General features: G+C 35.4%; 1 protein-coding gene across 1 annotated transcript; it reads left to right on the top strand.

The window, feature by feature from the left end:
- The first annotated feature begins 821 nt into the window (after positions 1–821).
- Positions 822–14,801, top strand: LOC110721489 (E3 ubiquitin-protein ligase BRE1-like 1). The gene is given in 20 exon segments (XM_021900649.1): positions 822–1,383; positions 3,178–3,339; positions 3,509–3,596; positions 4,752–4,976; positions 5,127–5,288; positions 8,202–8,398; positions 8,472–8,555; positions 8,674–8,793; positions 8,893–9,079; positions 9,155–9,315; positions 9,393–9,464; positions 10,307–10,383; positions 11,051–11,245; positions 12,457–12,529; positions 12,610–12,696; positions 13,480–13,617; positions 13,697–13,899; positions 13,992–14,069; positions 14,071–14,155; positions 14,283–14,801. Coding segments are annotated over 20 exon segments (2,643 nt in total). The 5' UTR covers positions 822–1,266; the 3' UTR covers positions 14,415–14,801.
- Positions 14,802–15,176: the final 375 nt, after the last annotated feature.

Here is a 15,176-nt window from a genome sequence, read left to right as displayed (position 1 = left end):
CTACCACCATCAATAGTCTATTTGTCTTGGCTTTCTGTTACCATTGACATCATGGTAGATACACTTAGAAGTAATACATGTATATGGTACGAAGTTTGAGGAGGTGCTAACATAAATTAGTATTATTTCTTATTATATGTAATTTCTACTAAAAACTGTATTGTTACAACTATTGGCAGATAAAAGGTTAAGTGGACTGAAAATAGGAGGAGATGCTCATAATGGTTAACAAGAGAATGATCATTACCAGCCACACATGAATTTTAAGGTAAATTAACAGTTACGATTGCATTTTTACTATATTTTATGTTTGTTCAATTAGATGATCACGATAATAGTTTATCTATAAACACAGAGTAGGAATTCAGAAGACAATTTAGCCAAAAGAACCCAAGGGCATACCTGTCATGAGTATTAAGGTAAATCAAGAAAGGTAAAGTTGTATTCTTACTACGGAATATGCTTGTTCAAAAAAAACAATCACGACAATAGTTTATCATGAATACAGAGTATGAATTCAGAAGATTTTTTTTAGCAAATGAGAATTGAAACATACTCGTATCTGTCATAATAATCTAAATAATGTCTATCCTCACCACACAAGAGTATCAATGTAAGTTGAGAAGTTAAAATTTTGTTTGTCCAACCAAAACAATCACCGCAATAGTTTATCGTGAATAAAAAGTAAAAAATCATAAGACATTTCATAGCCAGAGAGAAACCAGGGGCATATCTGTCCTATTAATCCAAATAGTTTCTGGAAAACGGAATATCCTCACCTGTCAATAAAAAAATGTCTTATTATTAATTTTGTGTGCTCATATTTTCATTTTTTGACAGCAAAAAAATGAAATAAAAATAATTCTCTTGTTTGTTGAAAAAGCCTGTATTTTTTTCCTTTGATATTATTCACAATTCAAGCACACTGCTGAGAATCGAGAAAGAGTGATTGATCAGTCACAATTCACTCTGAAACACTCTGATTGAATTGTAGAGGGAGAAATTTCGTTGATAAACATTTAATTTTACCCCTTTTTTCCCCAATTTTATTTTCGCTGAAAAACTAGGGTTTCGCAGCTTTTTAAAGGGTTTCAAATTAGGGTTTTTCATGATTTTCCATTTAATTGGTTTGTGATGAATTATGAGTCCTGATTGTATTGATTTCTGGGTGTTTGGATTGAAAATTTCGTTTTTTTGGTGCCCTTTTATGAGAATCTTAGCCCCTCAATAGTTATTGGGAGGTTTTGCAATTTGAGGTATTCATCAATGGCGAGTACAGGGGAGACAGACCGTAAACGACGTCATTTGAGCTCTATTTCTCCTACTGCAACTGCTGCCATGGCCAAGAAACCGCCTTTCACGCCTATTTCTGAGGACAAGAAGGTTTTGGTTATTGCAATTCCCTTTTTGCATGATTGCTTGCATTTTGTTGATAGAAATTTGGATTGGTTTTTCTGCTCTGATGTTATTTGTGCTATTTATTCTAGCTTTTGTGTTTGATTTGGTTAAATTGATGTTAATGTAATCTTATGGAACTTGGTATTCTTCGTGGTTTATGCATGTTGAGTATATGATTTTCGCGGGTTCTCTTTGAAGTTTACCTTATTCATTTGCACTTATGACACGTTTTCGTATAAGGATAGTTTTTGGCGGAATTGGTAGGGAAACGTTACTAGTTTAATTTCGGAGACTTACCCATTAATACCTACCGAGGATGTCATGGTAGTGAAATGGATTCTATTCCCTTACTTTGATTTCAATTTTGAGCTATGTTAAATAGTGAAGACGAATGAACATATAAAAATGTTTGCTAATTTGTTTTAGGACTATAGGGAACCTTTTTAGCACGGAGGTAAGATGGGATTTGATCATAGGTCATGAACTCATGGTTATCACCCCAAGACTTTATTTAACTAAGCTGGTAGACAGTAATGAATATGTATGGCCCTAAACATGATTTTTTGTTTTTTTTTGGAAATGAGACATAAACCGTCATTAAAATTGCATTAATTGTACATTTCCATTAAACACCCAACAAGGCTCTTGGCAATTGGTAGGTGTTTTTTTGCATAACTTGGATGGTATATTGGCTTGGCGGCGATTAGGGTTTTATTTGCAAGCATTTTAACATCTCCCTTTCCAGATCCCTGGTCATAGGTAGGCCAAGATTGTGATGTGATTTGAATGTGGCTGTTAACAGTACCTACTCGATTGATTTAGCTTCCCTCATGTGCCTGTTTATTTTATGTGTAATCTTTCTGCGATGTGCTTATTTTGATTGGATTGGTAGGTGTATAATTAATTGTAAGTGGTTCACAAGACAATCTGTTTTGTAATTTTGGGATCTAGGTTGCCGGAAAAGTGTTCAAAATTCTATCTGCTTTGTTACCTATCTTCGATTTTCTTGATAGTACTTTATATAACTTTGCAATTAAGGCTTTGTTGTTGTTGTAATAAATGTTCTATGATGAAGCCAGTGGATTTACAGTAAATTAGACTATCAGTAATAGTCCTATGTTCCTCCCCCTCTTTATCTCGAAACTTGATAAGTTGGACATAGTTTTGGACAACAATGAGGGAACTTTCAGATGTACTTCCATGTGATGGTTCCATCATTTATTGTTCCCTTTAACAAATGAAACCAAATTAGATGTGGATATACTTGGACATAGTTTTAAATAGACACACGAATGATAAAATGGTTTTTGAGGTTTTTTTTTTTTTTTTTTTTTTTTTTTTTTTTTTTTTATAATTATTTTTTTATATATATATAAAAAATATATAAGATCTACCATTTCTTCATTATCGATTACCCTCTTGATTTCCAATCAATATAAATTTTCCATCCCTTACAAGATTATGAACCTTACTGCATTTTTTTTTTGTCTGGATTGCAATAATGCGCATGATTTGGCAGATGAAGTGTATTTGCATACTGCATGATTGCATCTTTGACATGAATTGTCGATTTAAGTGGTTGTTGGATTGAGCCTTTGTACATCATTCTTCTACTCTCTTTTACTGAGGGGATATGCCTGTTGGTTGGGTTTTACTTTTAGAGAAGCAACACAAAAATATTGAGGCTGAAGGAATAGTCTATTTGCTCTAGATTTTTTTTATATGTCATGAATATAATGCTCATGTTGATTGATATATTCTCCTTCTTCTGTGTTGTAGATTGACACTGCTGTACTTCAGTTTCAAAATCAGAAGCTGGCTCAGAAGCTCGATGTTCAGAAGATGGAAATAACATCCCTTGAGAAAAAATTGGCACTGCGGAAAGAGAAGCAAGAGTCATTTGAAAAATTGTTGGCAGTGGTTAATAATAGCTGGAATAAGGTAAATTTAGGTCATGCTTTCATCATTTTTTTTATTTTATCGACATCTTTCTAGCTATCATGCTTAGGCTTCGTGCTTATTAGGTATCATGCCCACTGTTTTTATGTCTTTAGATTTAGCCCCTGACTTCATTTCAAATTTCTAATTTTATGTAATTTTTTTTGGGTAGCTTCTTGATGATGTGGAAGCCCGATCTGTTCACATCAAAGGCATGGTTAGAAGTGGGGGAAATTTTCTTCTTTCAGGAGTTACGGAAGGTAAGCAACACTTTATGTTTCTCATTTTGGGATTTTGTTAACTTCAGGAGTCCTTCAGCCTTGTCTAATTTACCAGGTAAAATAAAAAAAAATGGCAAGGTGTTCATTTGAATGCTTCAAAATTTATTGATTTCTCATCCTGTGATTCTCCTGTTGTTAAATTAGAAACCTGTCATGTTCATTTTTGTTTGTCTTCTTAAACAAAACTTCGTAGGGAGGTATTATTTAGGATTGGACTTTTGTTTTTTCCGACCTATGCTTTAAATGTGCACAGTGCATAAAAAGGCGCGCCTAGGTGTTGAGGCACTAGGCGATTAGGATATAGCGCCTTTTTTGCTCTAGGCAAGGCGCATTCAAAGAGGCGCACCTGTGCACCTAAGGCGCACCTGAGGCAAATTTTCTTTAATTGTTTTATATTGTGCACCGCACTTCAAAGAGGCACGTCTAGGCACAGCAGGACCTTCATCGCCTCTTTGCGCCTTGAGCCTTTTTATACATTAAATGGGCATCAGAGGTGGCATGTAGGAACTATGAATATGCTTTCCATACTCTTGGATTGGTCATTGTACCTTAACAGTGCACCTCCCCTGGTAGCTGTATTGCTGTTATTTTCTGCAAAATTAACCTTTTATAAGGCCTTTTTCTTCCCTTGTTCTCTGGTAGCCCTACCTTCTGTTGCTAGCCTGACTCACTAAGATCAAGGATTAGGAAGACAACAAAGTTGATAATCTCACAAGCACCTTGTAATTATGGCGAGAAGTTGAATTGCTTATATAGGCTACTATGCTTTTAGTAGCTTGTTGTGCTTATTCATTGTATACTTTATGCTGCTTTGAATGCCTATGTATATGACCTGATTTTAAAATAATGTGGGGCATAAAACATTTTAGCTTTGTCATTCTGGAGGATGTGATGTTACCCTTGCTTTTCCACTCAATAATGTCCATGTGATTGGTTTGGGGAATTTGGTACTGTTTATTAACTTACAAAGCATTTTAATTATATATGGAGAGTCAATCAAGATTATCATTTATTGTTCCATGTAGATAGGGGTTTTATAGTGTAGAGGAACAGAGTATTTGTGCCTTGTGGTCTTGCACTGAGGTCAAGTAAATACTGTTGTGGCTAATTTTATTCATATTGACTGTGGATCAGATGGTTCTTCCTCCTCTGCTGATGATGTATTTTTAAAGCGACTTAAAACAGGCTCACCCGAACCATGCTTAGCTACTAATTCCCTTGATCAGATGATAGAAGATGGGGATAAAGCTTGTGAAAAATCCAGAAATATTGTGCGTAATATAGGGACTGCTGTTGATGACTTGTGTCATATGAAAGATGGATTATACGCTGCTGTATTGATAGCACTTCCAGAGGATGGTAAGTGCGGTTTTCTTTGCTTGAATGTATATATATATATATATATATATATATATATATATATATATATATATATATATATATTTGTTGGGTATTCCCCTTAATGAGTATATTTTCATGCTTAATCTCCATTTGTTTTGGGTGTTTAAGGTTCATGCAGGCAGAAACCATCCAATGATATGTTAGCAGAAGTTAGGAATTTGCGCTCCGCTCTTAGTGATCTTCATTTGAAACACAAATCACTTGCAAATGAACTGCGTAAGCATCAGGATGGTGATTTGAAGAATAAAGCCGAACTGGTTTATTTGCGAGGTAACTTTTACCACTGCTAATATTTATCATCTTCATTGTCATAGGTGACCTCTCCAATTGTAATATTTGTTAAGAGTGTAAATGTATTAATGTATAATATCTATATTATAAATTAATGCATGTTTACTCTTAATTTAAGTCTCTTAACAATATTGTAATCAATTATGTTACCATATCATTTATATTGTCTCAGTAGGTATTCCTATAAGCCAAGTAATCTCTATCAAACATCCTAGTGATGTTTACTGAATTTTACACGATGCATTTACTGTTTATCGTGGTTGTCCCATGCTCACATTGGAGTGTGGTTATTTTGACTTTTGGAATTGACTAGCCATACCTATGTTGCCGCATAAGTTACACCTAAAATGGTTATGGATGCTATGGTCTTTGAAAGATGGTAGGTGAACTATCTACGCGGATACGTTAAATATGTGTCATTAAGACTTGGGTATTTTTGTTAGACAAGGTCACAAGAATATGGCAAGTGTCAGACTTGGCTAGTAAATGTATTTATTTTGATATTTGGGGTCCAAAATGGAGTGTCAAACGCTGTCTGTTGTTTTTTTACCAAGTTGGACTGTCGAGGATGGGAAGTGGGTACTTAGGGTGAAATTTGAATTGAACATCCGAATAACAAAGCTTTTGTAGTTCTTAATAGTTTAACAGCTTTGAAGAGTTAGGGTACTGTAGATTTGAAGAATGTATGGTTGGTTCTTAATTTGATGCTACACTAGATATTACCCGAGCCATGCTCGGTTTTTAATGAGGGTAATTGAAATTAAATATAGAAGTCTCACGAAAAATGTGATCTTAAAGTCCATCATAATAATATATAATTAATTAAAGTATAAAGTTTCTAGACACATTAATAATTCTGCAAAAATCTAAACGAAAAAAAAGACTAAAGGAGGAAAAATTCCCTCCAAAAGAAAACTCTAATATAGTTTAGGTATATAGATAGATGGGCTTAACATTTGAGAGGAAATTTTTTTCATGAGGTAGCGCCACGTGTACAGCTTTGGGAAAAGATGACATCAACAGTTGCTACTTTAGTATTAGTTATAGATTACTGACTTTCAGCAGTGTCTTTGACAATCTTTGGTTCTCATTAAGTCATGATCTTGCCCTTTTGTTGTCCAAGCCATAAGATATTGCAGTTCACTCAAGTTTCCATTACTTTACATCAGATATCAGCTTCCTTGAGCTACTAGAATATTATCAGCCATCATGTAGTCCCCATATAATTGTGTAATAACCAGCCATTAGAGAGTTATAATTGGATTTGCTCAATAAATTAGTTATTAAACTCGATAAAGGCAGGATATAATTTTAAGTAAAGGGAATCAAGAAATCTATATAAATAGAGGAGGATAGGAAGAGTAGGCATTACGAGAAGAGTTGAGAAGTTTATTTTTTCTCTTACTTAGTTTGGGAGAGTGTGAAGTCCCTCGAATAATTGATGGCCATCTTAAATTTTCTATTATTTCAGCTTCATTAATCTAATTCACCTTCTTCTCCCGCTAATTTCTGGTCTAGTAATGCTAGTTCATAACAGGAAGGAGTATGTTCTGGAAGAATTAATTGCTTCAATAGATTTCTTCCCCCCTCCCCCCCCCCCCCACACACACAAAAAAAAAATAAAAAAATAAAAATGGCAATGATGGAGTGCGCTGGATAGGAGATAGCAAAGAAACTCTTTGAAACAATGGTGGCAATAATAAGAAGGGATTACAAGAACCTTCATAAAACCTTGGGGAAAATAATTGTTGGAGCTCTCTCTACAATCAAGCTGGAGTTGAGGCAAATTTAATAGGATCTTGAGGAGGAAGACAACCAAACTAATCCGATGATTGAAGAAAAAGAGGATGAAGAGATAGAGAGTACAGATCTGAAGATAAGTATGTGAGAAGAGATTTCGAAAATTTTGTGTTTTTCACACCGGTGGAGGTTGTTTTATTGGTAGTAAAGTTGAGGGTGGATTGGCGGTTTTGGATGTTGTCCAGGCCTCTTCGCCAAATGATGTTCTGCCGGTGGTCCGGGTGATGTTATTGGGAGATTAGAATGACGGAGGAGGCTGGTGGAAAGTCTGGGAAGGCAGCTTCCTACAGAGACCATCAGATGGAGCAGAGAAGGAAAATCAGAGTTCTAACATATTCTCTATTGCCTCGTAGAATAAGGCAATTCTAGAAGATCTTGTTAGGGGCAGTTGTGAAATTTCTTAATGGGTGACACAGCAAATAAATATACCTGTGACTCTGGGAGGAAACTAATGATAGTAATGAAAGCTGTAGATTCAAATTGGGTTGCCCCACCATTAAAGTCCCAAGACTTCTTTAATAAACCCCATTTCTCTACCTTTTAAATCACAGCACAACCCATTTTAAGCCTTCACACCATCCTCCTTCTCACTCCCCTCCAACTTAAACACTTACTATCTCAACCAAAATACCACACTCCACCCAAATATCGGTATTTTTGCATGACAGTTGCTGCATTTTTCTTTCATGTTGGTTAAAGACCTGTGGAGTGTACCAATTCTCACCAAAGAAGCGCAGCAAGTTAGATGGGAGTTTGCTCTCAGCTTTTGGCCTGTTTAAGAATTGGAACATGGATCGTTTGTTCTAAGAATCGATTACCAACTACTATCCTGTTGTTATAGTTTTGTTTGGCTCTTGGGAGTGAATGAACCCACATGGAACCTTGATAAATATCCTCTATGTTCTTTCACTTCCATTAATAGCAACAAGTTGCAGGGCAATTGTCTCTTAAGTCCAATCTCTTTCAATGTTTTCAAGTTTTATAGTTGTGAATTCTTCTTGATTTTTATATATATTTTTTTCTTTTTTTTTTTTTTGGGGGGGGGGTATGTTTAGTATGTGCTGGTTTGGTAATGTATATGTCCTTGTGCAGAGGAGTTGGAGAGTGTCATCTTAGAGCTGGAAGAAAGTAACCATAAGTTGGCAGCTATAAAAGCAGAGAAAGATGCAACAAAGGGGACATTTTTCCCAGTTTTGAACATGGGAAATAAGCATACCTCAAATGACAGGACGGAAGACAAACAAAAAGAAGATCTGCAAAATTTGGAATCAACATTGAAGGAGTCATTGGTAGAGTACTGGATTTTTAGTGTTTGCTGGATTAGACTAAGCTCAGTTTATTAACTTGTAGCTATTTTTGCAGGCTCAGTCATCTTCCCGACTACAAGAACTCAAGAGTTTGCATGAGGAAAGGATAGAAATTTTGAAGAAGCTTTCCAGTTTGCAGGTTAGGTGGCGTCATTAATGCTTTACCTCAACTATTTTTTTTTCTTGAATTTTTTGTATTGACTAATGTTCCAGAATCCAGAAATAGCAAATTACTGATTCCATAGTTTTTATGACAGGGTACATTGAAAAATGTGAAGTTAATATCATGTGCTAGCGCTTTTAAGCTAGTGAAAGAAGAACTTGAGAAGTCTAAAGCTGATGTTATCCAGTATCAAGCCTTCTTTGAAAAACTTCAGGTTGTTACTGGTCGGTAATTTTACATGTGCATGCATCTGGTTACTTTCAGGAGTAAATTTATGATGTTGCTGACTTTTGATTCACATCGGACATTCCAGATCGAGAAAGATAAGGTTATTTGGAAAGAAAGAGAAGTAGCGGTAAGAAATGATCTTGGCGATGTTTTTCGAAGGACTTTGACCACTGCTAGCTCTAGAATTGATGAGCTTGAATCTGAGATTCAAAGACAAAATGATGAAAGAAAGCGAATAGAAGCCAAGTTGGAAGAAGCTTCTATAGAACCAGGTAGTTGAGGTTTTAAATTAGTTAGAAATATTTGGCATTAGTTGCATATGGTCTTGAAACATTCTGTTTGTTCAGGAAGGAAAGAAATAATTTCAAACTTTAAGGAATTTGTTTCTTCATTCCCTGAGGACATGAGTTCTATGCAAAGTAAACTACACAAGTACAAGGAAACAGCTGCTGATGTCCATGCTCTGCGTGCGGAAGTACAATCCCTCTCCAATGTTCTTGCCAGGAAGGTGAATCTCCCATCACTATTTCTTGCTTGCTTATATATGTGATAGTTCCTGTAGGCTGATGTGAATTTTATTGGCAGGCCAAAGATTTGGAGACATTATCTAGTAGATCAGCTGATCAAGATGCCGAAATACAGAGACTACTGGCTGCGGTATGTCTTGCTGTGAATTTTAAGGCATCAATGCTGTATTTTTCTAAATGCATAGCGTGATGACACCTTAGTTTTATCTTTTTTTAATTTTCTTAAAGAGATGCTTGACCAGATTATGGGAGTCTGGGTCTGCTGATATAATGTTAATGTGGGCATTTCGTAGAATTGTTAGATTTTACGATGTTTTGATGACATTCACTTGGGAAGTCCAATTAATTTTATGAAGTGTGAAAAAACAGAGTAGAGGAGATTAGGAGCGGAAAGGAACTAAGTGTATTCCTTTTTCTGGCAATAAATCTGAATTGTGTAATTAGAGCCTTTTAGAGTTATTCCTACCCCACCCTCCCACCTCTCTCTTACTTCTGTACAACCTTTTTCTGGGGAGTGTTTAAGTGTGTATTTTAGCTGTCATTTTGTGTTCTGATGACACTTGGACTTTACAAAATGTTAATGTCTGCTTTTTTTAAGGATATTATAGGTTTTATGTTTCTTATTGCTGGGTTTTTTTTTTTTTATTATTATTATTATTAGTATTATTTTTTAATTATTTCTTTTATATTTGTGTAAATCGGTGCCTTTTCGTTTGCAAATATATCCCTAATCCTGTTAGTCTGTAATGTGGCGACAATCTCATAAGATGGTTTCCAAATGTCCAACAGTTCAAGATCTTGTTAATCTTGGAAACTGTGAGATTTTGGAGCTTCCAGTATCATAGAGGATCCTCATCCTATGAGCAATGATATTTTTGACCCTTTACTGCTCAAAATATGCTCCTATTATACTTCCTCGGTGATTATTATTGAGATAAAACTCTGAGCTGCCTTTATTGAAAAATCTTGCAGGTTCAGGATCTGAAAGAGAGTGATACGGAACTACAGCTTATTGTGGAGATGTACAGACGTGAATCTGCCTTACCAAGGTTGGACAATGTTAGAGTCATTTCTTAGTTATCTTGCTACATATATTGTAATGTGATTCCTGTGAAATTGATGGTTTCATTTGTCCTTCAGTCTGCTGATATCACTAAATCTAATTTTCCTTTTTTTTGAAAGAAACTAAATCTAATTTTATGGATCTCTGTTCATTAAAGAGTATAAGTAAAAATTATCAGCATGCCAAACATAATGTTTCTTGTCTGAGATTGCTTGTATTACTTCTTTGTTCTTTTTATAAATCATCTATGGAAAACTGTTTTCTTGAAAAGTTTTTAATTAATAGGAGCAACTAATTGTGACGTCAAACCTTAATTATTTGTACTTAATTTTTATGAGGTAGCATTTTGTTAGTGTTCTTGATTCAAGGAAATGTAAATAAGTTCCCTGCTATACTTGTGGATAGATCGGGTAGAGCCCACCTTCTGCAGGAGTTACATGGGAGGTAGTGACTCTAGTGAGCTAATGGTGCAGAATTTAGTTCAAAGTTTGATATTGTTGTTCATTATATTTTGGTGTAAACCTAAAAGTGAGGAGTGGGAAGCAATTAGGTCTTAAAATTGTTTCAAGCTTTGTATAATTGTCTTCAGACATGTCATATATATTTGCTACAATTATTTGATAATTTTTTCAACTGGTTTACATGCTCTGCAGAATTTTTTTAGAGGCAAGGGATAGGGAGTACCAGGCATGGGCTCATGTGCATAACCTGAAGTCTTCTCTTGATGAACACAATATGGAAATACGTGTGAAAACAGCTATTGAAGCTGAAGCCCAATCCCAACAACGCCTAGCTGCTGCAGAAGCTGAAATTGCAGACTTAAGGGAGAAGTTTGAATCCTCTGAAAGGTTAGGTATTGTGTGGTTGTGCAGAATTACTTGCTGTTGCAATGTGTATGAACTGATGCAAATAAAAGTATATTAGTTTTTGATCTTCTGAAAGGAAGAACCGTGTATGGTTATGATTTACTCCCTCTGTAATGCCTTTTTTCTACTTTGGGTTGTTCGTTTGAGTTTTCCTCATACAATAACAACTATGAAGGACCTACCACCTTACTCTCACATCCATTACATTTGGTCCTACCAATTTTGTCTTTGATTAACTCTACCCAGCCAGAAATAAAAAGTAACAAAACCCCAATGAGGCAAACAAAAGGAAACAAAGGTAGTAATTAGTTTTGTTTGCATATCTTATTCAAAGTCTGAGCTATTGCTGCTTGGTGGTTTCTTTAACATCTATCCGTTACATATAGTTTATAATTGCACCCTCACTTTCTCAAGTAGAAGTTTAGCTGCCTTTTCCTGTTTAGGCTTTCATCTTAATCAGGTGCTTTTCTTATCCTTTATTCCTGTTTTTCTCATTTCTAACTGGATAAGGATAGGGAGGCCTAAAATAGTGAAGAAAAATTGAGTTTTTTTTTGTGAAGGTACTAAGGTAGTTTCGATGGGTCCCTAGGGTTTTTACAGGTTTTCTCTTGGCTGATCCACTGTTAAGGGACTAGGATCAAGCCAGTCTCGGCTTCATGCTTGGTGAGGTAGTCATTGCAGGTGTTTCGACACACTATATAATGTTTTTAATAATGTGATGAGTCTGATGACAAATAAAAGAGGGATCTCTGGGATTTTTTTACCGGTACTGAATTTCAAAATGAGATTTTATCTTCCCGTGGACTGTACTGCGATTATGAGTGTGATTTAACCAATCGTGTGTTAGCATTGTGAGAAACTCAGAATTGAAACAGTTAAGTGGTTCAATGTGCATTCGTGAATTTATTAGGATAGTTAAGTATGATGTTTTAAAATAGACATTTATATTCTCATTTTGTAATATTAAAAAAAAAAAAAATACGTAGTAGTTTTGATTCACCCACCCGAGGGTTAAGTGTAAGTATCAAAAACATTTGTCCTGTAATGGATCTAGTTTACAAACTATGACAATAATACACATTAAAATCATTGTTATTAATGTTACATGTATAATACTCTATGTTGCTTTGTAACACTTCTATATCTTGTGATCTAGGAGTTCTTATTTATTTGTGTATATCCTTGTATTTCAGGGACAAGTCAAAGCTTTCAAATGCATTGAAGTCTAAGCATGAAGAGAATGAAGCCTACTTATCTGAGATCGAGGTTAATTCATGTTTCATTTCATTTTTAATATCTATTCAGCTGCTCAGTACATATAATATTCATCTGGTATGCCATTTCAGACTATTGGACAGGCCTATGATGACATGCAAAACCAAAACCAGCACTTGTTGCAGCAAATTACTGAGAGAGACGACTATAACATCAAGGTGATTGGAATTTTGCACTCATTACTTTATCCTTGTAATGCTTCTTGGCTACACATTTTATGTGGGAAATTTCTTTGGATGAATTTTATGCATCACTCAATATTTACTACGGTACTACCTGTTTGTGATGTGTGACCTGACTTGGTAAGCTCTTGAGCATATCAGAGAGGTACTTGGAGCCTTAAAAATTGACAATATTTTTAATGGTCAAGAAATGTCATTTTGAAGGGTAAATTTATTTTTTTTCCACCACAAATCTATTATTGTCACTTGAATATATTTTTTTCATAATAGGTTTAATGCTTCTTTGTGGAGAAGCTGACACACCCTTTGCAGCTCTTCAGGTTTAACACATTTGTCTGGTCATTTACATGCAAACAGTTGTGGATATAAGTACACATTAACTTTGAAGCTCCTTTAAAATCTTGATTTTTATTAATCTCTAGGAGTGACTTGGTAGGTTGGTGAAACAATTTGGTTAAAGGTTGGTCTGGATTAATTTCTTCAAAAAAATTATGTTTCCAATCATCTATGTGTGGCCATTTCTTTTCCGGTAGAGAGGCTGGGACCTTGGTAAATGCTCTGCTTAATTTTTGAAATTAGACGTGGAATACTATCTTATTTCATTTACCTGTGCTATATAATAATTGTAGTGTTCTTAGTTTGCTTTATGATCTGCGAACAAAATGGTGGCTTTTTGAAAATTGTAGTGCATTGACGTCTTAGAAATATGTGTTCATTTTTGTTCAAAATTTTAATTTTGGTTGGCCTCATGTGATTTAGCTTGTACTGGAAGGCCAGCGCAGTAAACAGTCACATGATCTTCTACTTGCGGAGAAACAAAGTCTGCAGAAGAAAATACAGCAGGGCAGTGTTTCACAAGACTTTTTTGAAATGAAAGCTGCAAGAATTGAGGATCAGGTAGGTTTAGACTTTTATATGCGTATCATGTCATCTTACTATGAATATAATTACATGACAGGCTGTACATGATAAGCAGGTGAAAATGTGCTCCGACCAGATCAATAGACACGCAGAAGATAGGTGTCAAAACTCAGTTTCATTGGAAAATATCCAAAGGAAGCTGTTAGAATCAAGAAAGTCTTCTCAGCTGGCTAAAGAAACTTTGGATGGACTACAAAGTAGAGTCAAAGATGGTCGAGCAAACCTTTCTAACTTGCAGATAGAGTTGGAGAAAGAAAGGTATATTATTATATATTTTCTCACATACCTTAAACAAAAAGTTCGGCTTTCGTTTGGCAATATAAAGCAAAAGAGGGTTGCTGATTCGTCAGGTTTGAGAAGAAAAGGGTAGAGGAGGAATTGGAAGCAGTAAAGAGGAAAGCTGAATATCTTAAACTGCAAAAAGAGGGTTTCTGTTGCAGAAAAGCTTCAGCAGGAGCTGCAAGAATACAAGGAAATACTTAAGTGTGGTGTTTGCCTCGATAGACCAAAGGAGGTACTTGCTCCTGCTACCTGATCTTTCAAAATTATAGAACTTACAACTTGTCGAGAGTCAAGAATCCTTTGATAATCAAATGACTTCTTTCTGCTATTGATACTCTGTTTTTGGCAAACTTTTTCAGGTTGTAATTACAAAATGCTACCATCTATTATGCAGTCCATGTGTTCAGAAAGTAATTGAATCCCGCCATCGCAAGTGCCCTGTGTGTGCCGCAAGCTTTGGCCCAAATGATGTGAAGCCAGTTTACATCTGATAAGCCAGCTGTTAAGCAGCTACAGTGACATTTTTATGGGTTTTTTTCCTGTTGCACTGGCATGTCCAAGACCCATCTGTATATTCCCAAACTTTTCTTGTAGTGTTTAGTCCATAGCCAATTAGGTTTAAGGAGATGCTCAAAATTTTCCTCCAAAGTGCATATTTATAGAATTGTAGACTTGTAGAGCTCTGTTTTTCTTCTTTTTTTTCTTTCTTTTTTTTTTCTCCCCTCTTTTTTGTAGTTAACTGTATTGTTTTTAGTAGCTGATACATCTTGGAGCTGCAATGGGTACTTACTGTCAATTGCAATCCAAATGAACCACAAAGATATGAAGTTCCTTGGCAGAAATTTTGTGATTCTGTTGATTTTTTAATTGCCGTCTCAGTTTTCGGTGTCAGTTTGTTATCAGACTTAAAATGACATGATTTTTTGGATCTAAAGAGTTGGCATGCTCTAGTGAATCAGTGAATGTATTACTTGTCTGTCCCTTGGTTGCGGACCAAGTGTCCAGAGGCAGTCTGTTCTCTTCACCTCACCTTAAAGAAAAAGTTTTAGTTAACGTTAATCGACGAAAATTAAGATAAGGGCTACCTAGCTTTAGCTCACACGAAATGCAAGTTTTGACAAGTTCATATAAATCTATAATTTCAGAATGAGTTTTAAGGTGAAAAGAGCAAAATAAATGGCAAACTGTAGAAGTATTGTTCATCCGAGCCCAACTAGTGTGTATTATGCGATGTGCAGGAAGGTGCGCACAAC

The sequence above is a fragment of the Chenopodium quinoa genome, unplaced genomic scaffold (assembly GCF_001683475.1).
Source record: "Chenopodium quinoa cultivar QQ74 unplaced genomic scaffold, ASM168347v1, whole genome shotgun sequence".
NCBI classification, from domain to species: Eukaryota; Viridiplantae; Streptophyta; class Magnoliopsida; order Caryophyllales; family Amaranthaceae; genus Chenopodium; species Chenopodium quinoa.
This window is presented reverse-complemented; position numbering and strand designations above follow the sequence as displayed.